The 26,610-nt window shown below is 36.6% G+C and overlaps 1 protein-coding gene across 1 annotated transcript; it reads right to left on the bottom strand.

The window, feature by feature from the left end:
* Window positions 1-2,174: 2,174 nt before the first annotated feature.
* LOC145603468 (polyadenylate-binding protein-interacting protein 9-like) lies at window positions 2,175-19,885 on the bottom strand. The gene is made up of 10 exons (XM_081659379.1): window positions 19,078-19,885; window positions 18,209-18,319; window positions 18,058-18,102; window positions 10,270-10,342; window positions 10,071-10,183; window positions 9,917-9,976; window positions 9,725-9,772; window positions 9,566-9,634; window positions 2,795-2,856; window positions 2,175-2,655 (listed from the first exon to the last, which is right to left on the bottom strand). Exons 1-10 carry the CDS (start codon window positions 19,351-19,353, stop codon window positions 2,598-2,600), a joined length of 915 nt encoding a protein of 304 aa, XP_081515505.1. The 5' UTR covers window positions 19,354-19,885; the 3' UTR covers window positions 2,175-2,597.
* Window positions 19,886-26,610: the final 6,725 nt, after the last annotated feature.

The raw sequence follows: 26,610 nt of genomic DNA, 5'->3' as shown, positions 1-26,610 counted from the left end.
CACGGGAGAATATACTGTGGCGCGGCAATATCTCCCATGAAGCAGCACAGCTTGCCGTGACGCGGCAGACTCTGCTTCCTTTTTTCCGTCCAAATACATTTTAACCCTAATTACGTTCAGCATTTTCAAGTGCCTCTTCAAAATTTCGGGCTATTTCAGGTTTATTATTTATTAATAGGGCTAAAATAATATATAATGTGAAATAAATAAAAAAAGGTTTGGGCCAAAATAAAAATTGAATTATGCTTTGACTAAACATTAGGACTGATCCGTTGAGTATTTTATAAACTAAATTTGATTGAATATGGATTTTAAGCACTCCTGGGATTAAATACTCAACCCGACCAATAATGGCGGTGAAAAATTTTTCATCATCAGGTTTGGTTTCAGGGAGACATTTTTAGGTGTCTACAATATCCGCTTCACTTGACCGCACCCCACTAACATCCCTATTAAAATAATGTGTCACATGTGTGCACATCAAGGAACCATAATACTAACCCTATGGCTGGGTAGATTGATATAAACACATCTTTAGCCACCTATCCTTGAGAGAAATTAGATCTCGGTGGTTACACAAACTTTTAAAGTTGTCCTTAAATGAACAAGAGTTACTTTTAAATTAAATAAAAATTGTCCTAATATAAATGAAAATTATCGTAATACAAACAAAGGAATTTATGCTTTATTGGAAAAATTACCATCTTTCAATGAGTAAACAATTTTCAGTAAGTAAAAATAACTATACTACCCTTATAAAGCTGATCCCACTATCTAAATACAGCTTGATGATTATTATTGTAAATCGGTGTAAACTAAAGTTTTAGCGGTTGTTTTAGGCTACCATACTCATATTGTCCCAATGGAATACCTATAAAATGACAACAATTAGTCTTAAATTGCCAAAGGAATGCACACATCAAATGTATAATCAACTCTTGTTAAAGATTCTAATTAGGGTTATTTCCGTACATTTATTAAATTATCTCAAACCCCAGGAACAATAAAATGATACTTCGTATATACGTAGATTCCTTACCTCACTATGCCCACTTCTCCATCATGAATTCTTCCCAAATCTACATCCCATCTCGTCTTCTAAACTTCTACCCAGATCATAGTCAACTTCCCCACTCTTGTCCGGAAAGTCTGATACAACCGCTCCCTTGATCGACTTTAGAGGGATGAGCTCAAGGTCGAATTCTGCGAGCATGACCATGCATACCACAAAGATCCCTTCTCATTTCTCATTGCATTCAAAGCTAATTTGATTGTTATAAAACAACGGAACAATATTAACATAAAAGATTGGGATTAGCCCAAGTCAAATTTTACATGATTATATTGAACATATTTCATTCAAGGCCTATACTTCCTCTTATAGTAAGAATTAAAAGATTATGCTCCCAATTGTTACAAGCTAAAGGATTAAAGTATTTCTTCGCATGGCTTGATTCTTGTTCAAACGTTGTTATATGGATTAAAGCTCAGACCTAACTCGGAATATAACAATCAATCAAGCTCGAGCTATAAACTTATACTCTGTGAAATAGTTGAGCCGTTTTAGAGTTAGCTCTGGTATGCTCTCGACTGACCTCACAGTCTAACTTGACTTGTAGCTCAGTCAGCTCTGGTATGAGGTAAGTTTTGAGAGGAAACCCAGTCTAAGCAGCTCTGAATCTAATAATAGCAGTCTAATTAGTGTCAACGCGAATAATAATGTCACATGGGCTCCTAATGCTTCTAACACTGTAAAAACTCGCAATCTAGTTTGCACAATACACCTCTTCACTTCGCAATGGCACGAAGTAAAAGACGTATCATGCAGGGACCGTATTAGCAATTGTCACAGCTTCCACCAACAGCAACTCCTAGACTAAGCTAGGGGTCAGCATCCACAAATTCTTATGAGGTACAAATGATAATGAAGGTTGTATTGTCACCCAAGTGGCCAAGTATAAGTGCAGTTACTGTCACCCGAGTTATTAGGCTTGAGGGGAGTAACTTTCGGAGCATTAGCAAACGGGAGAAATGAGAACTTGACAGGGACAAATTGATCGGTTGTTTTTTTTCAGGGAAAAACGAACAAGTAAACAAAAAAGGAAAACTGAATCTTAGAGTACTGCTAGTGGTACAGTGGTACCAAAGTTATCAGGTTTTTCAGAGCATCACCAAGGGAGACAAAAGGGGGGTTAAGGACATAAAATGATCAAAATCAGATACTCAGGCTCAAGGTCATCCCTATTTACGGTTGCACCAGAACCTCAAAATTGTTCCTTTTGCTAATCCTAACAACCCAAGTAGAGGTGACAAAAGTACATTATTCTTGTGTGCAGGAATTATCGAATAACCATAGATAAATGGGTTAGGCAATAAAACATTAAAGTCGGATACTGTCCTGAAAAAACTTCAATTGAAGCAGAGCAGGGTCCTATATGTTTGAACCTCATGGCAGGATGACTATTGTTAAAGGAACAAGAGACATCAAAGAGAAATCAAAGTTGTTCACCATCCCTTCAACAAGGTGGTCTTTTCCTGATTGCATTAACTACATGTTGGCCGCAATCCACGAATCGTGGATTTGGATGAGAGCTAACTCAATTTGATGCTGGTCGAGGGAGTCTTGGCCTCACTGGTGTCTTTGAAGGACTCACCCTACAAATTTCACAAGATTTAAACATGCTTATTAGCACTTTCAAACCATACACATGTCATTTTCTAATAAATATACGAAGTTTACACGAAGTAATAAATTCACAGCAAATGGAGCACTACTTTCTGGGCAAAACACTACCTGATGGGTTGAGTTCCTAAAATCATCCCACTACAGTTCAAGGCCATGATAGCACTTTCAGCCTGCAGAAGAAATACAGGTGTTATATAATGGAAGCACCATGGAGAAGGGGGGCAATATTATTATCTTATAAAATAGAGCTTTCCATTTGGAAACAAGAATAAATTGGGGAATAAATAAGTTGGGTAGGCATATGATTGTCGCTAGCTCGCTACCAGATGATAAAATATCAAGCTTACTAATTTACTATTAGAACTTGATATTATTGAAACTTGAGGGAGCTTAATTTCCCAAATCACTACACTTTACACACCAGATATACATGATTATATAGCAAAAGTGCAAAACAATTAGAGCATGTATCGTCCCCCATGCTTTAGTGATGCCATGTAATATACGAAGTATGTAATAGTCAATTAAATATGATCATAAAATAAAATTTCACTTGTAGGACGCCCAACATCATGCTACCACACTTGAAAATTTCAAGGAAACCACACAAATATATGCAAAACAAGAGCCCGGTACTTGGCAGGGTCTAGGAAGCTCACCTTAACCATGTATTGAACTGACTAAAAGCTAATAATAAAAAAATAAAAATAAAAAACTAAACATAAACACTTATGAGGGTACTATATTCAAAAACATGAAAAAAATTGATTTCCAAAAAATAATCTTTCAACTAAAAGGGTAACAAACACAATCCTTATTCCTTATCATAAGAGGGAAGGTAGACTTGACACTGCATTGAAGTGGAAAAAGGTCTGCTTGCCATTGGCAACTAGTTGTTAGTACTTAAGTCAGTTGTAACATTAGTTATTTATAAAATTGTTTGGACAAATCTGGTGTTGGAAGGAAATCTAGTTAGAGTTTGGTCTACATCTGACTGATCAGAAGATATAATCCAACCCAAATCCAAAAAAGAATCTGAGTCCAATTCAAAAGTCCAATAGTAAGATTTATTTGGTTAGGATTGGACCCTGTGTAGAGTTCATTTCAATGAAAGATGCGGCACAAGTTCTCGAATATCCTAGTCAAAGTAGTAGTTATAGTTAAGACCTTTTTACTTCTTCCGCCTTAAATAAATAGGATTCCGCAATCCTAACTAATGAATATTATGTCAATTAACTTCAATGTAGAAGAGATTGACCCAGCAAGAATTAAAGATCACAATGAGCAATCATGTCTTATATTTTTCCACTTCATATTTTTTATTATATTAGTCAAGTATTTGCATTGAAAGTTGAGTGTATAAATTTACTCAGATGCTCATGCTTGCTAGATTTCATACCCAATTATTTCCAGCTAATTTCATGCCCAGGTTGAGGGAGCTTATAGACTAAGGAAATGGAAGGAAGGAAGTGGGGAGTTGCATTGCTATTAGCTAATACAACAAGGATAACAATTGCATTGGAGTAGACCATAACTCAGAGGCAATGAAGTCCACTAATAATCACATTCATATTTAGGTGTACGTTCTCCGACTAAATAAGAGAAGAAAAAAAAATCAGTCAAAAGATAAATAAAAAGATTTTTTTTTTTAAAAAAAAAAAAAAAAAAAAAAAAAAAAAAAAAAAAAAAACAACGAAGGCCGAAAAAAAAAATCAAATAATTGATATTCTGGTTAGAATCAGATCAGTCCAAAACTCCAAAAAGAGTCATACCAAGCCAGACCAGAAATCAAATCCATTAATACCAGATCACCTTGTTATAAGAGAAGCTATGTTACTCGGACTCTTTCATTTACCTCACGTGTCCGTGTTGACACAACACGTGTCGGACACCGACACCGAAATTTCATTTTTAACTAAAAACACACCTTTTTTTCAAGAAAATGGGCGAGTCCGATGCTTGTACACCCGTGTCTAATTTGACACTTCATCCTCCCAAGTAGAAGAGAAGAGAAGAGAACAAAACTAATTTAGGCCAGATTCAGATCAAACAATATCTGACAGTCTCACGCTCTTACCCATTATTTATTAGTACACACATGGCAAGCTCTTTAAGCAAAATTTTCATTCATATTAATGAAAAAAGCAAAAGACAAAAAGAATTCAATCAATCAATCAATCAATCAATCAAAGCCTTAATCCCAAAAGTGGGGTCGGCTAACATGAACCAAATTTGATTATTCCGTGTAGTCATCAACATAAATCTTTCTCCTCCATCCCTTACGATCCAAAACTTCATCCTCACGTAAATCCATGCACTTCATATCCTTCCTCACTCCTTCCAACCAAGTCATCTTTGGTCTCCCTCTTCCTCGTTTAATCCCTCCATGGTCCCACTCTTCCACTCTTCGCACCGGTGCACCCTCGGGTCTCCGTCTTACATGTCCAAACCAACGCAGACGATTTTCCCTTAATTTATCTACAATGCCCGCCACACCTACTTTCTTGCGAATAACCTCATTTCTGATTCTATCTCTTAAAGTGTTTCCACACATCCACCTTAACATGCGCATTTCCGTAACCTCCATCTTTTTAATATGCTCTTTCTTAGAAGCCCAACATTCTGTACCATAGAGCAACACTGGTCTTATGGCAGTCCTGTAGAATTTTCCCTTCAACTTTAAGGGAATGCTGCGGTCGCATAGCACTCCCGTGGCCGCTCTCCATTTAAGCCACCCTGACTTAATCCTGTGGGTCACGTCTTGATCAATGTCACCATTCTTCTGGATGATCGACCCTAGGTACTTAAAACATTCACTCATGGTCAAATCCTTTCCATCCAAACTCACCACTTCATTGCTTGTCCCCCTCTGAGTGCCAAAACGACATACCAAATATTCAGTCTTACTCCGACTTAGCTTAAACCCTCTAGATTCCAACCTTTGCCTCCATTGCTCCAACTTGACATTAACCCCATCCTTAGTCTCATCCACCAAAACGATATCATCTGCGAACAGCATACACCATGGAACCTCATCTTGAATTGGTCTAGTTAATTCGTCTAGAACCGTTGCAAAAAGAAAAGGGCTTAATGCAGACCCTTGATGCAATCCGATTGTAATAGGGAAATCTTTTGTCAACCCTCCGCATGTCCTCACATTTGTTGACACATCCCGATACATATCCTTAACTAGGTCTACATACCTTCGTGGGATACCTTTCTTCAACATTGCCCACCAAAGTATCTCTCTTGGCACCTTGTCATATGCCTTCTCTAAATCAATAAAGACCATATGAAGATCTTTCTTCTTTACCCTATAAAACTCCATCATTTGTCTTATCAAATGGATTGCCTCCATAGTAGATCTCCCAGGCATAAAACCAAATTGGTTATCTGAAATGCTTGTGCATGCCCTCAACCTTTGTTCAATCACCCTTTCCCACAACTTCATAGTATGGCTCATAAGCTTAATTCCTCGATAGTTAGAACAATCTTGAGCGTCTCCTTTGTTTTTATAAACCGGGACCAAGGTGCTCTTCCTCCAATCTTGTGGGATCCTTGTAGCCGTCCATATCTTGTTGAAAAGGTTTGTTAACCAATCAATACCAATCTTACCCAAACACCTCCACACCTCTATCGGTACCCCATCAGGGCCAACCGCCTTCTTAGGTTTCATCTTCCTCAGTGCAATCTCCACCTCTACTCTCCTAATCCTTCGCACATACTCCATGTTGATTTCTTCATCACTCATAGAGGTATCTCCTATCACAACTCCATTACTTCCATTAAATAATTCATCGAAGTACCCCTTCCACCTGTCCTTGATGCCCTCCTCTTGCACTAGGACCATTTGGTTCTTATCTTTGACACACTTCACCATGCCAATATCCTTCCTTGCCTCTTGTCTTCTCTTTGCCATCTTATAAATGATCCTTTCTCCCTCCTTGGAATCAAGCTTTTCATAAACCTCCTGATATGCCTTTTCTTTTGCTTGGCGAACAGCTGCCTTTGCCTTACTCTTAGCCTCCTTATACGCTGCAAAGGTTTCATCACTCCTACATTTTCCTAAGGCTTGATAGCATTCCCTTTTTTGCTTAATTACTGCTTTCACCTCTTCATTCCACCACGAAGTATCTCTCTGTACCGAAGTTCTTCCCCTTACTTCCCCTAAGACCTCTTTGGCCACTCTTAGGAAACAGTTCTTCATTCGTAACCAGGTCATGTCCGGATCCACCTCTCCATCCCAATCCGCTTCTTCAATTACCTTTTCTGTAAAAACCTTAGCTTTTGCATCCCTTAGGGTCCACCATCTTATCCTTGGTTCTTCTTGTCTAACTTTTTTCTTCGCCTTCTCTTTCAGACGAATAGTCATTACCAATAGCCGGTGTTGGGTGACCACACTCTCCCCTGGGATAACCTTACAGTTTATGCAACTTTGTCTATCTATGCTCCTTGTGAGCAGGAAGTCTATTTGAGTTGCATTTGCTCCATTCCGAAAAGTTATCAAGTGTGAATCCCTCTTCTTAAACCAAGTATTAGCCAAAATTAAATCATATGATTGGGCAAAATCCATAATAGCTTCACCACCGGCGTCCCTCTGCCCATACCCAAAGCCTCCATGGACACTCTCATAGCCATCTCGGCTCGCCCCAACGTGCCCATTTAGATCCCCTCCAATATATAACTTCTCTGAGTGGTTCTCGATGAGAGGTTGGCAAAAGAGGTGATCGAGGTCTATCGGAAGAACGATAGGTTGATAAGGCTGAAGTTGCTATGTGGCAAGGAGATTGTGAATGTTATCAGTGCTTATGCTCCCCAAGTGGGTTTAGATGCAGAAGAGAAAAGACAAAAAGAATTAAACTGCTAAAAAGACAGCTATATAACTAATGGAGGGAAAATCAAGATTTCTTCATTCTTCGCAACAGAAAATAAACTTGGTTCGACTCACTATATATATTTTGCCAATTATCAGAAAAGATAGCTAGTGTGACAGATATTTTGATCCAATCGGAAACAGCTTAAGAACTTTGGTGCCACAATGCTAAGAGGCTCAAGCAGAGCTAGCATTTCGTCAATGGTAAGGAACAGAATTTATTTGACAACTAACAGGAGACCCAAAAAAAAAAAAAAAAAAAAAAAAAAAAAAAAAAAAAAGATCAGTCAAAACCAACAAAATATAGCAACCGGCAGTGCAATTAATCTCTTTAGCATTTACTAATTTCTGTCACACTAGCAAGTTTAACACTCAGATTTACTATTATAATCAGAATCAGGAAAAAGATTTAACAATTAACGCCATTAAAAAAAAAAGGTAGTAATTTAATTATCTATATTATCAACTAACCCCTGCCACCTTTAATTATCCATTTTAAAAGGTAGTAATCTATAATCTAGTCCGTTGCTACCTTTAATTTCAAAAGTTAATAACTTATGTTTCTACAGTGGTCATCCTTAAAATGACCACCACTATTTTGAAATCTGATTGGCTAATTTTTCCTTTTTTTTGCTTGGTCAAACCTCTTTTTTGAATTTTTTATTCATTTTCTTTTTTTCAAAACTTAATTTTTCATTTTTAAAAATGTATTTTTTGTTTTCATAATTAATTTACTAAAATCAATTTTTAATAAAGCCAAAAAATAAGATTTCATATAAAAATTAAAATCAAAATATTATTCTTCGTTGTTATTTAATGTTCTTCAAGGTTCTTCATGGATGAAATTAACCATCAATTCATGATCTTTGTCCCATACATACACTCACGAATTGACGAATATTGAAAACATGCCCCGATCTACACATTATATGCAAAATTTTAAGTTTTTGGAAATCAGAGTTCATGCGAATCTAAGTTGATTTTTAATCCTACGGTCTACATGATAATTGATTTATTATTTGCATAATAAAATTCATTATGAAAAATATGTGGGATCTTTGCATACTTGAACTTCAATGCTAATAAAGAAATGCGTTACATTGTTGAAGTTCTCTTCAATGGATTACAGCGTTTAAAGTATTGAGGTTATGATTCTGCCGGAATTTCAATCAATTCTTCTTGAATCGGTGGTTAATTTCATCCATGGATGAAGAACCTTGAAGACGTTGAAGAACAATGAAGAACAATATTTTGATTTTAATTTTTAATTTAATATAATTTTTTGATTTTATTATAAAGTGATTTTAATAAACTAATTATGAAGATAATTAAATACATTTTTGAAAAATCAGAAATTAATTTTTGGAAAAATGAAAGAAAAAAAAAAAGAAGAGGTTTGACCAAGTTTTTTTTTTTTTTAAAAAAAAAAAGAAAAATCAGCCAATTAGATTTCGGAATAGTGGTGGTCATTTTAAGGATGACCATTGTAGAATTTATATTTGGTAAATGTACCTCTACCACTAAACACTACCCACCACTACATTGCCAAACACTCATTTTTCTTTAATACTTTTTCATTAAATAGAAAGCCAAACAACTAAATTTTTCCTAAAAGCTACTCAAAAACTACGGTTAAAAACACCCGTTGACCATCTTCTGTGATTTATAGGCAATGAAAGATATGTTGTTGAAGTTATGCATTGGCAAACATGAAAAAGCATCATGTTAACTAAAAATAATGTATGTGCCAACTGCCAAGTATATCTATGTTATGGTATTATTCTTGCATTAACAGTTTTAACACCAAAAGATAATGCTCACACACAAGCTTTGAAGAATGTAAGCCTATCATGGGAAACGTAGATGTCTACTATCAGCAGATACCATGCTCAAACTCAACTACTAAGAAAACCAACATTGACATATAAACATTTAATGAAGGATAAAACAATAAACTGAAAACAGGTTCCACAAAATTTGCAGGCCTCCAGTAAAGTGTTACTTACAATATCAAATTCAACAAAAGCAATACGAGTTGAATGCACATTGTCCCCCAAAAGCCTCAAGCGGGAAACCTGTGAAGAAAAAATCATCATTGTAAATATATATTATTGAGGCTTTATTGCATTTGAATAAAACTGAGTTCAGTATATATATGGGCATACCTCACCACAAGCACTTTCAAAGAAATTCTTAACATCCAACTGAGAAACCTAAAACAACACGATAAAAAATAAAAATAAAAATAAATAAAAACTGGTCAACAGCATTCCAAGGTTCATCATCATTGATACACAAACAAGAACTTGATTGAAACATGCAGTGTAAAAACAATCATTGATTAGGACTTGTTATACCTTTTTATCAATATTTGTACAGTAGACAGTTCTTGCACACATTTCTCTCTCATCTTCAGACTGTTGTAAATCATTGAAATATAGAATGATTTTATTTGTGTGAGTTATGAGGATAATACCGTTAATTTGGAAACATATAACCAAGTACACATACCCTGGGAAGAAATGTAGGATTCACAGGGAGTATAGCAGTTTTTGAAGGCAAAACCCTGACTGGATAGTAACCCAGCATTGTTCCACCTAGGCTTAGAGCAGCTCTAGCACCATCTGCTTACCAAAATTCAGACAATGTAAGCATGAGATCAAGGAAATAGAAAAATGGAAATCAAAGGAGAGTCAAGATCACCACTTACGCTCATCAGCAAATTCTACAAAAGCAAAACGAAGAACTGAATGAGGGTCACCACAAATCCGACAGTCAACAACCTGCAAATCACCACAAATATATGCCAATTGGTCAGACAAATTTGGACTTTTCATTTAAGCATATAAATCAAGTACACCAATCACTTCAACTACAATCAAATTATAAATAATACACAATTTGTCCCAAAACAAGTCAGAAACACGCTGTCGATAAAGTCCCATAAACAACTGAGAAATTAAGAGTAGCTTGCAACTAAATCCCATAAAAAATTAAAAAAAATCATATAATAGAAAGTAAAAACAAAAAAATAAGCATCGTTTGGCATGTACACAGATCTAAGAGAAGAGAAGTTGTAGAAGGCGAGAAAGTTTATAAACACAGCTGATGTGGTTCACCATATACCAAACCCATTACAGGGCATAAGCAAAAATAGGTGATCATGGGTCGGATGGGGCCAGACCAGAGGAAAATAATACCCACTATGTCGTGCCAGGCCAAAGTACGGCCAAAATTGTTTGTTCAAAGCCCGTAAAATTGGGGTGAGCTTTTCAGGCAGGCCGAAAAAAATAACTAAATATCTTAAGACACCTGTCCACGGCCTGCCCAGCCCGGATATTAATGTCCAAAGCCCACCCAAAATCGGTCTGGACAGGACCAATTGATCAGCTCTAACCAAAATGATAAAAAAAATCCCAAATCATACACTTAAACAGAGAGCTAAGATCTGGGTCGAGAATAATCTTCACTTATTCCTCAAATAGCCTCAACAGAGCATGTTATTTGTGATGTCACCCACCATTTCTTTTACTACTCTAATTACCAAATTTGACATAGAAACTTTACAGGTATGTAAGATTATCCAGAAATAGAGATATTTGGGAAATACTGAGGACTAAGAAAGTAATATCCTTTTGAGAGTTCGAGAACAGGATAAACCTTAGATCTCTCATTTAATCAGATATGTTGTTCATCACTACAATAACACTATCACAGACTGCATTACCACATATCATGTCATTTCACTGAATGTCAATTGCCAATACATGTCCTACAGCTTTTCTTCAAGTTAGAAATTGAGCAAGAACCACCAACAGTCAGACTAACAAAACTTACAGTGAAGATTATCTATGAGGTGACAATTGTACACTTTTACATAATTCTCTAAATAGTACAGAAGGAAAACCTCATTTCTATGATGTAAAGAGACAAAATGAGACCTATACTAGAACACCATATTCAACCTACCCAAAACCCAACAAGCAGCTAAACAAAAGAAAAAAAACCAGAAGCTCCAAAGCAGATAAGTATTAAATTAAGAAGAAAAACCTGCCAAGTATCAACTTTTATGAAGGGTTATTTTGTGAGGAAAAAAACCTTTTATTATTCAGTTTGTATCAGGGAAACTAGTTTTTATGATGGTTTTGGTAGAAAAATCATACCTTACACCGGATTTAGGTGAGAAAAGTAAACAATCCGGCTTTGACCGTCACCAGTATGGTTTTTAGCCTTCGTCTGTTGCCTTTTTCTTCCCTTTCTCCTCTTTTCCATCCTTTCCCTCCCTTCACCTTACTCCCATCCATCCTTTTGCTTCACTTCTAACCCCCTTTCCTTTGATCTAGTTTTTGTCATCCTCAACCTCATTAACTTCTAGTTTTATTCAATTAAGAAATAGTCAGAGCTCCGTCAAACAAAAGAGTAGCAATTGAAATAAGGTTAATAATTTTCTTTAAATGAAAGGTTTTGAACAAAAAGTTTACAAGAAAGCTTTCAAACAAAGGAATTGTAAAACAACCTAATTTTTTTTTTTACAAAAATCTCCTCAATTCAAATATCCTCCCAATCTCCCTCAAGCCTAATTACCTCAATAGTCCCTCATAAAATAAGAAAAAACTGCCTAATCCCAAATACAAAGGTGGAATTCTTGCACTCCAATTTAAGAGCGTAAAAATAGTAAAGGCATAGCAAAAGCCATAACAACTGGCCAAGGTAACTGAGAATCATTGGGAGGTGCTTTCAACCAACTTAGTCTCTGCTTTGTCTCATCCATGTATTGGAATAATTTCTCCCTTTCCAATTATCTATGAATCAATAAGAGAAGAGAAAGAAGCGAAGAATTGCAAATATAGAAGAGATATTAAAATAAAAATAAATAAAAAATGGGTAGTAAATCCTTGATTGATCGAGCGAAATTGACATAATTTCAGTCTATCGGAAGAGAGTTAAAAGATATCAATCAATCAATCAAAGCCTTAATCCCATAAGTGGGGTCGGCTACATGAATGAAATACAAAAGCATGTGTATGTATGTATGTATGTATGTATGTATGTATGTATGTATGTATGTTGTAAGTCCGTGAGTAAATTATTGAAGGCAAAGTATTAGCCTAGTAGGTGAATGATTGGAGCTCTCTGCTCTTAACCAATATTAGGACCAAAGGAACACTGGGATATCAATTTCGTCCTTAGTAAGATGAGAAAAGAAAAACATATTAGCATAAGGAAGATGAGCTACAGATCTCAATAATACAACTAGGAGATACAGAAAAGATTACACTAAGTATAAATTACTCTCTTGGTATAACAATTCGAGTTTTGCATATTCACATGTCTCACTTTGCAGTCATTTCAACGTATAATTCTAGCATATCAAATTTTCATAAATTCTGCTGATAGAAGAATTAGAGATTTTATGTATCAAAGATGCATTTGCATTCACCTGAAACGAAGGGAATTCAAATTTATTAAACTGTATAAAGCTAGTGCAATAGTCTTTAGCCAATCAATAGCATTGATATTTTGATACATAAAACACAGATAATTAATACATCCTAATTTTACCCTCATCTCCCTGTCAAAAAAATATAAATTAAAAAAAAAATAAATTACATTCATCTTATAGGTTATAATAAATAACTTAATAAGTAGCTTTGCGCCTTTGAGGGGAAAAAAAAATATTGTTGAATTATAGAATCCAGTCAACTATGAATCATGGCTATAGATTTAATTTTTTTTTTTATTGTTGACTATAAGCTATGACAATTTTGCATATCATTAAATTTACTTTCAAATCATTTCAAATTAGCAAAGTTTTCATGAAAGATTATGGTTTTTTCACGATAAAGTTACAAAATTTTATCAAATGTGAATCATGGTTTACTACAGTTAATTTTTTTTGTTTTTATTTTTTTGAAACCATAGTTAATTTTTTTTTTTTTTTTTTAATTTTATTCGTATGATACATCCAAGCATCAACAACAAAGCCTTAGTCCCAAAATGATTTGGGGTCGGCTAACATAAATTATCATAAGGAATCGCCCAAGCATGACTTTATATAAATAATTATTTAATTTAATTATATATCATTGATTTAAATTTTGAAAAAACAAAATTATATTTCAAATTAGCAAAGTTTTCATAAAAGAAAAGAAAAAATTACTCCAAGGTTGACTCAGTAGCTGAAAACTGTTGTTACTCCATTAAAAATAAATGAATGAATAAAAAGTGACGAAATTGTGAGTGGGTGTAACAAAAAGATGTGTTAAAGTAGTAAAAGAAGGGAATACATTGAATTAATTTGGAATAATTTAAAAGTGAGTCAAATTTTTTAAAACCTATAATGGAAAGTAAGTCGAACATTAGTAAAAGAAGGGAATAAATTGAATTAATCTGGATATGAGAACAAATTGGATTAAGAATGGTCAACATGCATGAAGCCAAAAATGGTCCACACATTAAAACAAATATTCAAGAAACAAATCTGTGCACAAAAGGTATTTGAATGTAAAGAGTTATTCTGAAGGGTTTTTTAAATTACAAATGATATTACTATTTTTCTACCTAAATCTTGATCACCACCTTCCCTTAGCCTTTACACAAGCCTTTCCTTAATTCTATGATTATTCGTTCTAGTAAAACTACAAGTTTCATGACAAATAATATTCAAAATGGTTAACTTCTTAATAAAATTTGGTAGATAAATTAAAATGTTGTTAATAGCAGTTAATTCAATTTTTATTTTAAGTTACACTTTCAGTGTATTGGCATGTTAAAGTCACTCTTGTAATGAAAAAAGATAAAATTTCCAAATTCTTTGTTTTATTTCAAAAACAGAACTACAAATAAATTCCATTATTTCATGAAATCCACCCATTAAATTAACAAAAAACATCAAGATACATGCACTCAAAATTTTAAGAACTTAATTCCCATATAAGAGAGATTTCATTCCACTACAGTAAAAAAATTCAAGCATGTTCTAGGGGCTTACTTGGTTTTATATACAAGACAAATCATTGTAGGTAATGCCTTTACTTTACTAATTCACAACTATAAAACTTGATGGTTTGTATTATATGTACATCTAAGATCTTTTCTTTCAATAATTTTTAAAAGGGAGAGTAAACCCTAATAAACAAATATCATATCACAGTTTGCCACTATCACCACTAACACCTTGCCACAAAGCTACTTACACCCAAACACCATTAAACACCTATTTAAGCATGCAAAAACTATCATCAAAGCCACATATGGCAATTGGCAAGGTGGCCTTCATGGTTAAAGTTTTACTTTAGATAAACACAATTGTAAAAACCATATAACCAAAGTTATAACATTAACCTTCATTGTATTCAATTTACTACTCTTCACTAGACTTTTTTTAAACTTATTTTCCCTACCGAAAAACATATTTGCAAGAGTGCCACACAATGGATGTGGCCATGTGGGTATGAGATATGGTAATGTAATAAATATTCTCATACAAACAGAGCTTTAGGTAGTAGTATATATTAGGAATGTTTATGCTTCGAAAGTTAAGCATAATATATGCTAATTAAATAGTCGATAGGTAATCAAATCTTAAACATACCCCATTCATTCATTATAATCTTATGAAGTAGATTAAATTATGTTGTAGAGATTAGATTCATGCCTTATTATATAGGGATGTACACATTTTGGTCTGGACTGTTTACAGACCAGTTTGGTTTGGTTTACGGTTTGTAACAATACAGTTTGGTTTCGATTTTTTGTAACTAAGGTTTGTGGTTTGGTTTTTCAAACAACATAAACCAAACCAAACCAAACCGTAAACCAGAAAACCGTATTTTAATATTTATATAATTTTTAAATAAATTAAAATAATTATTATATGTTATTAAAAAATAATAATAAAAATAAAAAACATGAAAAATCCAAAGAAAACTATACAGTGAGTATACTCTATACTCATTCTCAATACTTCAAATTCAATAGGTATTAATTTCCTTTGCAATGTAATTTAATCCCTTTGGGCTAACTATTGTTAGTTACTAAAATTTATTATAACTTTGTAATGTAATTTAATCCCTTTGGGCTAATTATTTAAATTTATTATAAATTTATTAAGTATTATTTGACAATTTTTAGGAAAAAAATGTCGTCTCATCATAAACCGCAAACCAAACCGCATTATTACGATTTGGTTTGGCTTGGCTTGGTTTCAATACTAATATGGTTTGGTTTGGTTTGGAAAATTGACCAAACCGTATCTTGTGGTTTGGTTTGATTTGGACTTAAACCGCACCAAACCAGACCATGTTCACCCCTATTATTATATGTGAGGTGCATAACTTTTCGTCAATAGCATCCCAATAACACACAGAGTTATATGCCAAATTCTTTAGCCTCAACTTGATCTTTAAGATGTTGCGATTTATGGCTTTTTTTTTAGTTACTTACTCAATAAATTCGAATTCAAATATAAGCAAATTAAAGATGAACATGACTTTTGCTATGTATAGTCCTTAACAAGAAAACTTCATCCTCAACAAATCTTGATTCCTAGTAAGGCTTTTTAGGTGTTTTATTTTAATAATGTTCAGTTTCAACAAAATAAGATGTTAAAAAACAAGAAGAAGAAAAAGAAGAAGAAGAAAGAAAGAAAGAAAATAGGGTTTTTTAAATTAGTAGGATAATGTTAAAGAGAAGGAGAGATTAAAGAGGAGAATTGACTAAATGAATGTGGTAATGGAAATTCAAGGAAGTAATAGAAATCGTGAAGAAAAAAAGAGAAATGGAAGAAGATAAGTCACACTAACAGATTCATGGATGGAATCCATGTGGTGGCAAAATCCAATTTTTATTTGTTTTGGTAAAATAAAACTTTTGTTCCTTGAGACAATTCATCTAAGCTGAAAATAAGGCATTGGTGGTGTTGGTATAAATCATTTTTTAAGGAGCTAAAATACAAATTGATATGGTGAGAAAATTAAAAGATAATAAAATAAAACCTTAAATAAATAGATTAATAATTTTATTGCTATACTATAATAACAATAACAATAACAACTACGGAGTAATATTTTAGACTTAATTTGTCACTTTTTTTTCCTTCATGACAATTTTTTGTATATAATTGGCATCAAAAAAACAATAACACTACTTAATCATTAAAATCATATTTATACCATAGCTTATACTTTTCCTAAAATTTGTTTATGATCATCTCTAAAATAATGCTACTTCAAATTTAAAGAAAATAATTATATATAAGCATTAGGATAAATCAATCATTTAAAAGCATATTTTGAGCTTTTTAAATGGTATAAAAATTACGAAGTATTATTTTTCAAATTGTGCAACGAAAGCTATAGTTAATTCCACACATGCGCACGTAGGCACAAACACACACACTTTACTGTTGTATGAACTCTGACAACCCTCTTTTTATGCAAGAGAAGGGTTTTTTTTTTTTTTTTTTTTTTTTTTGACATATAGATGAATGATCAGCAACATTGAACTACAGAACAATTTAGGAGTACACTTTAGTATACCATACAACAGCACCTGCCATAAAAAGTGTATATGCTCTAGTGATTCACACAAAATAAACTTCACTTTAAACTACGATATCACATTAAAGTATATTAGATAAACAACTAAGCACCAACTTTAACGTATTCATTAGGGCAGTGTTTGGTAACAATGTGTTCATTCGAAATAGATTCATCTTCAATTCTAATGCCAAATCTCTTGTTTGGGAAAACATAATGATCTGAATTCTGAAATTTCAAATATCCCCATGTTGTTTGGGAAGTGATATTTTAACTATGGAATTGATATATTTGATACATCCAAAAAAAAATACACTTTCATGTTGAAACTTTGAAAATTGCAAGGGCTTGCATTATTTCCCCATAAAATAATTAAATTGAAAAGGAAAAAAAATTAAGAAGACTTTTAGAGTGCAGCAAAGATGAAAGGAGATTGTCCTTTATGATATTATAGATTAGAGAGATGAAGGAATGACATACTAGTGAGACAAAAGGAGTGAGAGGGGGAAAAAAAATAATAAAAAAAAATAATAATAATAAAAAAAAAAAAAAAGAGGAAAAGGAGAAGTCCAATGGCTGTAAATTGCTACAGAGCAATCTAGCGGTCAATAAATTGTGAGAGAGAAAGAGATAAGATAGAGAATTAGGAAAGAAGAGAAAGAAATCTATTGAAGTGCATCACATACTACATGATTCAAGAAGCGAGAAAAATAGAAAAGAATGAAGAATATGTGGTTTGGCGGGAGAATTTGAAATGATAGCAAACAATATGCATTTGGATATACACATTCATTGGTCTCTAACACTATTTAAAAATTTAGGACAACAAAATCCTATGTTCCCAATCACCTCATTTCACCCAATCCATATCCAAACACAACATAAAAGTTTGGAGATAAAAGGAAGACAGAAAGAAAAGACACAAGAATAATCCAATACTCAACAGACATAGAAATTACCTGTCCACAACTACTAAACAAGGCAGCTAATCGCTCTTCAGTGACCTAATTAGAGAATGTGTAAAAAAAAGTTCCATCAGCACAACTTCTCCGAATTGTCCAGTAAATGGCATTTCATAAATCGAAAGAGACTATTATTCAACTTCCTTACATGCTGGTCAATGTCAGAGACATATACTGTCCGCCTAATGCTTTCTTCCCTCTGAGCCCGGAAAGATCTTCCATTCATCCGTCTCCTCCCTTGGTTAAAGTTATTCCTCCTCTGGAATAGATTGTATAATAAATAAAACTAAAAGAACGAAATAGAATACAGACAAAAAATGATGCAAAGCTCTTCAGTGTTCCCTAATCTAGTCAAATTACAACACCACCAATCATTCTTTAACCTTTATTGATCCAAAAGGGATAAGTATTCAAATAATTCAAATACTAATTCCATTCTTCTTAATACTATATACACAAAATTCCATTTCAACAAAATCTATAATTCGAATAATGACCAGCTCATGCACAAATGATCAAGTTGAAAATTCACATATAAGCCCATAAAGTTTGCATGAACATTTATAGTGCAATTATAGAGGGGGTGGGGCAAAGGGTACAATCAAGAGTGCAAGACAAAAAGCTACTATGGCAACTCGTTTTCACATAACACGATCCACCAAGACGAAAGAGGCCGATGATTCCTAACAATATTTACCATGATCACAGAATAAACAGCCATTTAAACCCCACAACAATGCTAAGAGTTAATATAGACTCCTCAACAAAAGCAAAAATGGCAGAAAATCATCCCAGTTTTCTAGTTCTAAAACACCACAATTTCATATATTACAAAAAAAATTAAAGGCATCCCAAAATTGTAAATAAACACAAGAACACAAAAACCCGAATTATAAGGCGAATTTACCCATTTTATATGAAAATTACCAAAATTAAATAACTAAACAATAATCCAAATGCAGAAACAACAGCAGTATTATAAAATATAAGATCAAAACATAGATAAAAGACAAATACCCTCCGATTATTAGGAAAATTATCATTGCTCGAAACCTTGGAAAAATTGTTCTGAACAGACTGATCATTCTTGAGACGAAAAGAAGAGGGGATAAATTCCTTAGCCCAAGGATTCAACTTGGATAAAATATCAGCAAGCTCGTTAATATTCTTCTGGAATTCGGATTTTGAATCAGAACTCTTATTAGTGTCAGTCTCAGAGTTCTGGGTAGGTGAGTTACAATTTTTAGTGAACTGATCATCAGAATTCACAACATTTTGTGCAACAGCAGCCATTAAAATTGCAAAATAAAAAATTCCCAGATAAAATTAGATGAAAATTTGAAAAGGGTATTGAAGAAATTACAAATTAAACAAGTAAATTACCCAAAAAAAAAAATTAAAATTATTGTTAGAAATAGAGGAGGTTAGATTCCTTTTTTCCTCTTTTATTCTTAGGTGAAAAATCTAAGGTGTTAGATTACACAGAAAAAGAGACAGAGACCCATTTTCAGAAGAAGAAGATGACGATGATGATCAGAAAAAAAGGATTTAAGAGAGAAAAAGGAAGGGAGAGTGAAGAAAAGATTCTAGGGTTTTTGAGGAAAAATAATAAAAATGGAAATTAATATTATTTTTAAAAAAATATATAAAGGGTTTTAATTAAATTTTAAGGATTTATGTGGAAATTAAAAAGAAAAAGGGGGGGTTTATGTTTTATGTAAATGTGTAATGTGTTGATTTTGGTTGCTGGTGAATGGCGATGTTGGTGGGGGCTGTTAGTGAAGAAGGAGAAACAGGTGGCTTTGAGAGTTGGCCACAGTCTATAGACTGAGGAAGAAAGAGTTGGGTAAAGTGTAGGTTGCTGCTACTATATACAACAAGTAGTATATAATGCTAACATAAGATTATTTCATAAAATTAGACCAAAATAGAATCCAAATATTAACTTTAATTTGTATTAGTTCGGTTTCGGGTTTGATAAAAATGATTTAGGTAAGTTTCAATGATCATATAAGAATTGTAAAAATTGTAACTAACACCAAATCGTTAGTAACTCGAAACACTTTAAACTCCAAGGTAGTTTAACTTGAGAAAAATACGCTTATATCTAACTCGTTTTAATTCGTGGATCGTTTAAATGGTGATTGCAATTAATGTCTTGTTTTACAAAAACCACTTACTACAACCTAAGGCCCCGTTCTTTACTTCTTTAGAGCTGCTCTGCTCAAATCAAATCTGCTCTGCTCAAAAGAAATCTGCTCTGCTCGGCTCGGCTCTATTTTCAAATAATAATTAATAATAACAACAATAATAAATAATATTCAAAAATAATAATTAATATTGTATTGATGATAATAGTTTATTATTTTGAATAATTAATAATTATTAATATTAAAAATATTTTAATAATTATTAATATTAGTAATAATAATTTATATTTATTAATCATAATAATAATTATTAATAATAATTATCAATAATAATATTTAATAATTCAAATTATTAAGAATTAATATTTAATAATATTATTAATTAATAATTTCTAATAATTGTAACAATTCTTTCAAAAAAATAAATAGTAATAATAATAACAATTTATAACAATTTCTTTTATAAATATTTAATATTAGAATCACAATATTTAGAAACATTTTATGTGGGTATTGGTTGTTAATTCATAGAGTTAAATTTAGTTTTCAAATCTTTTCATACAATTTAAGAATAATAATAAAAAAAAAGGTTATTTTCAAGTAGTACTTTGTATATTATTATTATTTTAGGGTTAAAAATATATGATTAAGACAAGTTTATAAGTAAAATCATTCTTACTGATTAAATCATTATATTTTAAAATTTTTAATTTGTGAAATAAATATAAGTAAACTGTTGTCTTTTATCTTTATACTATTAACATATGTTGAATATGGTACACATATATTTATGTTTTCACTCACCTAAATCTATATGCACTTAACAATAATAATAATAATAATGATAATAATAATAATAATAACAATAATAATAATAATAGTAATAATGATAATTGTTTCGGGGTTTTTTGTGATTCCCTCGGATACTAGTCGCGCTCTGTTGACAAAGACTCGGACACCTGCAAAATAACGAATATTCCGGTGATCGGAATATTCGCCTCCGACGCTCAAGTTAGTGAACGGAAACGGAAAAGGCTAGAGAGAGAAAGTAGAGAGAAGTTGGAGCGTTTTTAGAGCTCTTGTATTAATGTCACATCAAATTCCCCCTCCCATCATAAATGATTGGGGTATTTATAGGGGTGGGAGCATGTGCCCCCTTAGGGTTTATGCCCTAAAATCTCGGGACATGATTGGCTGCGCAATCAGAGGTCGCCACGTGTCGTGGGGGGGCGCCGTTTTACGGCTTTCAAGGCTTTCTCGGGATTTGGGCCTGAGGTCATCAGAGCCCTTTTCTCTCTCTGATTGTAGCTGTAGGGTATTTAGACATGGCTGACAGGTGTCACCATAATAGGGAGACACGTGTCTCACTCTCATAGGGTCACGTGTCACCTGTTTATTGGGCCACGTGTCACTATGAGATTGGGCCACGTGTCACTATGAGATTGGGCCACGTGTCACTATGAGATTGGGCCACGTACCTGGGGTATTTTTACCCTAAACATTTGCCCCTCAGAGGGGGTGGCTCGTACACTTACTGGCCGCCTCCTCTGATCTTGCATTGTGGACGTCCTGGTACTCTGGGTTGGATTTGCTTCCCATCTGCCCTGGACGTCCTTATACTTTTGATTCAAGACTCTTTTTGCTACGTGGACGTCTATATATCTTGCCTTGGACGTCCTCGTAGCCTGGAATGAGCTTGGCTTTTTGCTTATTTAGACGTCCATATTTTGTAGTGGACGCTCCCATACTCTGAGAGAGACTTAACCTCTGAAGTCATGCGGTCATCCACTGGACGTCCTCACACTCTAGGAGGAGTTGCTCCTACCATCCCAGAGCGGCCACAGAGATGAAACTGGACGTTCTGGTACTCTGGGAGGAGCTTATCTCCTAACCACCCAGAACGACCGCAGAAATGAGACTGGACGTTCTGGTACTCTGGGAGGAGCTTATCTCCTAACCACCCTGAACGGCCAAAGAAATGAGACTGGACGTTCTGGTACTCTGGGAGGAGCTTATCTCCTAACCACCCAGAACGACCGCAGAAATGAGACTGGACGTTCTGGTACTCTGGGAGGAGCTTATCTCCTAACCACCCTGAACGGCCAAAGAAATGAGACTGGACGTTCTGGTACTCTGGGAGGAGCTTATCTCCTAACCACCCAGAACGACCAAAGAAATGAGACTGGACGTTCTTGATTTCAGACGTACTTTTTGGCTTTCTAATCATGCTTCGTACGTTTGAATTCCCGTTTTGAACTGTACGTCTGAGAACTGGGCGAACGCTTTTCAACTTAGATTTTCTCAAGTTGTGGAGGCTAAGTGTTGAAGGTGTAAAATTCTTGAATCTTCCACTTAACTCATTTCTATTCACTTTAACGTGCCGTTAATGGTCCGTCTGTTCTTTTTCACAAGTTAACAGAACCCTAACGTCGTCCACTTATTTCTTCTAGTAATTTCTCAAGGAATTACCGTTTGAATGTTTAGGCGGGAAAAATGATTTTACCATTTTACCCCCATGAATTCATTCTATAAATATGGGAAGTAAATTCTCATTTTCACACTTTACCCAATTGTGAATTCTAGAGAGAAGGCAGAGCATTCTAGTGAGAGAAAGTGATTTTCCCCCTAATCTTCAAGAGCGCCGCCGTGAGTTTGAGTTTTCCGGTCAATCTTCAAGAGCTTCACCACCACCTTCAAAGTTTTCAGAACGTACAGAGGTAGGCCGTCTACATTTCCCTTTTTTTTGTTTTTCCTTGTTTTTCTTTTACTTCAATTCTGGATCCATACTCGGCTTCGTCCGACTCTTCTCATGAGGCCGGCCGTTCGCCTGGGACTGAGGAATCTAGAGTGGACGGAGAAGGGATGTCTCCTCCTTGGAGTGAGTCTATGTCTGATATGTACATACTCACCCCCACTTATTCTTCTTTGTCCCAACAGGCAATGGCAAGAACTATGCGTACGCGTGAGCGTTATGCGGCCAGGAACCCAGACGGCAGTCTGGTCCACCCTTTGGTCCCCTACGACCCTAACAATCCCAGTACTATGGTGGAGACTAACTCCACCACTCAAACTACGACCGCCTCCACCGGTTCCCAACACTTGGCCGTGGAGGTCACTTCTTCCTTCGAGGAACGCCTTCAAGATGAAGGCGCCTCGTCCGCTCCTGCCCCGGAACTTAAGTTCCCTCAGTTCACCGACTCGGTCATGGATGGGGCCGAGCTGGTAGCTTGCAGAGACAACCCTTCCAACCCCGGGTCGGACGCTGCTGGTTCGTCCGTCCCCACCTCTTCTTCTCGACCTCGGCCTCAACTGGGTGGGGCGGACAGGCTCTTAACCGGAATCTCCATCCGAGAACCGTCCGCCCTGCCTATTCGCAACGCCCCTCCTTCGGGAAATGAGGCGGACGCTGCCAAGGATAGGGGCAAGCGTCCAATGTTCGAGGAGGACGTTCCTTCTTCGATGGGCATCCCAATGTTCGAGGAGGACGTTCCTTCTTCGATGGGCGTCCCAAGTTCAAGGGGTCCAATATCGACCGAGGCAGCAGACTTGGACAAAGTGCTGTCCTCAGAATTTGGGAATGCCCCTTCTCACCAAATGGAAGAAGAAGAAGTTGAGAAAGCGGCCGTGGGTGAGACGGCTGACGGTGAGGCGGCGGCCGAGGAAAACGTCGCCAATGTGGACAACTTCAGGGACCCGTACGCTTGTACAGTTGGGGAGACAGCCCTGAAGTTTTTAAGGAAGGACTTCGAGAAGTACAAGGAGTTCCTCCATTTGGGGGAGGGATTCGAAATTCAAGTCCCTAGGAAGGCCCTGGCCGTGGCCACCTGGGATGAGGAGAGGCCGTGCAAACGGGCGTTTTGCGTTTATAGGGCCGCCTTGGACGTGGGGCTCCGCTTCCCTCTTCATCCGTTCATCAGGACACTCCTGGACGAGTATGACATCGGCCTCTTCCAACTGACGCCAAACAGTTTGTTGAACATCTTTGGGTATTTGGTGACGTGCATCGCCAAAAAATTCACGCCAGACTTTGCGGTCTTCTGTGAGATGCACTCACTTACTCGGCTGGAGAAGGACGTGGATGGTTGGCTCATCTTGAGTTCAACCAGGGACTATATGGTCGTGGTCGACCGTGTCAGCAAATGGAGGGACTGGAAGCACCGTTTTTACCGCATCAAAACTCAAGATGCGGAGTTCAACCTTCGCATGAACAGGTGCCGTCCAGAGCCTATTCAACTCGGACGCAGAGACCACAAGCCTGACAAGCCGCCCATCCACCCAAACCACGAACACCAGCTTGAGTACTTCAAGGTCAACCGAGTCAAGCGGGGCAACAAAACTGAACGGGTCCCTAGCCATTAGGTTCCTCTTGCCAACTGGCTTAGGGACCCTGTCTTCATGTCTGCGTACGGCCTGTACCAGAACATGCCCCAAGGTGGACATTTAGAAATATAGACCCCTCTTTTGTACACATGTAGAATTTTTAGGAAAATTTTCTAACACTTTTGCTTTTTTGTCTTTGCAGCGGAGGCGTACGCTATGCTTGACTCGGCCCAAAAAGCTGAAGTGGAGATGTCCGAGGTGGACTTGGCCAGGTACAAAGCTCGTTTCAAGATGTACGAGCAAATCAAAGAGGTAAACACTTAGATTATTTTTCAAATTTTTCATTCCTTGACGTGGCCGTTCTGCTATATTGGGAGGAACCCACTTCCTGAGTTTGCACGGACACTTTATGTCCGTTCATGCATGCTAGGAGGGAGCTTCTTTCCCAAATCGCACGGACACCATCTTATGCTTTGACTTCAAAAATTTTCCTAACTTTGTATTTTTGCAGACCTCCTCTTCCTCCCCAAAGGCCAGGCGGAAGCAGCCGGCCACGTCTACTCCAGATGCGTCCGCACCCAAAAGGAGAAAGACGGTTGTTTCCAAGCCGTCGTCCAAGGCCGCGGCAACGGCAAAGCCGCAGACTGTCTCGACACAGTCTAAAGGAGAACAACCCCGGCTGACACAAAGCGGGGTCTCCAAGCCCATGGAACCTGTTGCTGATCAGGTCCATGCAGAGTCCGTCCCTTCGGACGGTGGGGATAGGTTAACCCCAGAACAAATGACCGGTCGCTGGATCGGGACGGTGCTGGTCAACCCGCCGTCCAGCAACGCTGAAGAGGGCCGTCCGGAGGAGGGGGAAACTCCTTTGCCGCCTCCTCCCACCAACCTTTCTCCTCCAACCTTCTCCACTGGTTAGCCATCTTTTCTCACTTTTCATAAGTCTTTGTTTACTTGTGATTTTTAGCTAACTTTTCTTACACGGTCGTCCGCAGATATATCAGAGGAGATGCAGTTGAAGGTACCCGGCCAGTCACTGACTGGCGCGGACAGGAAGGCCATGCGCGAGGCCATGGTTCGCGCGGTCCCCCAAGCGTAGCGTGATAAGCTGCGGGGGATCAACGAAGGCTTCCTCGGCCCCATGCCAAACTGCAGCGCCGAGGTATACTTCTATCTCCTTATGTTTTTGCTTTCCAACACTTAGCCAATTTTTCCATATTTTTGACTAAGTTTCTTCCTTCTGTCCGCAGCTCTTCCTCCGTTTGAACGCCTTCCTAGATTGGAAGGACAAGGAGAACGAACGGTTGAAGAATGCTTGGCTTGAAATCAGGAAAGCCGAGGATGCTGTAACTGGGACGGTCGCCGTCCAAAGGGTGCACTTTGAGACCCAGATAACCGCGCTGTCCGACAAAGCGGCGCGGCAGATGGAGGACCTAGTCAAGCTGGGCAAGGCACTCGAACAGGAGTCCTTGGCCAGGGAGGCCATGAGGGTCGAAAGGGACGAGGCCGTCCTGGAGAAGGAAAAATGGAAGTTGGGCTTCGAGGCGTCCGAGGCCCTGAAGAGTGAGCTGAAGTTGGCCCAAGCCAACCTTAAGTCTGCGCTAGATGAGGCGGACACGCTGAAGGCCGAGGTGGAAACCTTGAAGAAGTCCCTTGCGGACTATGAGGAGAAACTTAAAGCTCCTCGGCCAATCAGTGTAGACGAAGTCATCCGCATAGAGTAGAACGCGGAAGACAGACTTAAGGCATACTTCTTTGATGCCTTTGACTTGATGGTGGACGAAGGGATGGCCGCCTATTACGAGGAACGCTTTAAAAAGCGGCTTCAGTATGTCTGCCTTCGAGAAGATGCATTGAAGGCTGGCATGCCTCCTCCGGAGCTGGTCGTTACTTCCCCCGAGTCCGGAGAGGACGGGGATGAGGAGGAGGAGGCGGCCGAGAAAGTGGAGGAGCCTGCCAAAGACAACACGGCTAAGTAGAGCTCAGGTCCTCCAGCAGCCGTCTGCCCAGCTTCCCAACTTCTTTCCTTTTGCAACTTTTCACTTAGCTTTTCATGTACTTCTCTTTTTTTTTTGTCATT

The sequence above is a fragment of the Chenopodium album genome, chromosome 22, assembly GCF_948465745.1.
Source record: "Chenopodium album chromosome 22, dcCheAlbu1.1, whole genome shotgun sequence".
In the NCBI taxonomy this organism is placed as follows: Eukaryota; Viridiplantae; Streptophyta; class Magnoliopsida; order Caryophyllales; family Amaranthaceae; genus Chenopodium; species Chenopodium album.
The sequence above is the reverse complement of the archived record's forward strand: the minus strand, read 5'-3'. Positions and strand labels throughout refer to the sequence as shown.

Bases quoted from the DNA above. Each gene is read 5' to 3' on its own strand.
- LOC145603468 (XM_081659379.1), bottom strand. From the start codon at position 19,353: ATGGCTGCTGTTGCACAAAATGTTGTGAATTCTGATGATCAGTTCACT. The intron at 18,320-19,077 runs GTATTTGTCTTT...AATCTATTCCAG, and splicing joins ATTTTCCTAATAATCGGAGG to AGGAGGAATAACTTTAACCA. The intron at 10,184-10,269 runs GTAAGTGGTGAT...TTTGGTAAGCAG, and splicing joins TGTAGAATTTGCTGATGAGC to ATGGTGCTAGAGCTGCTCTA.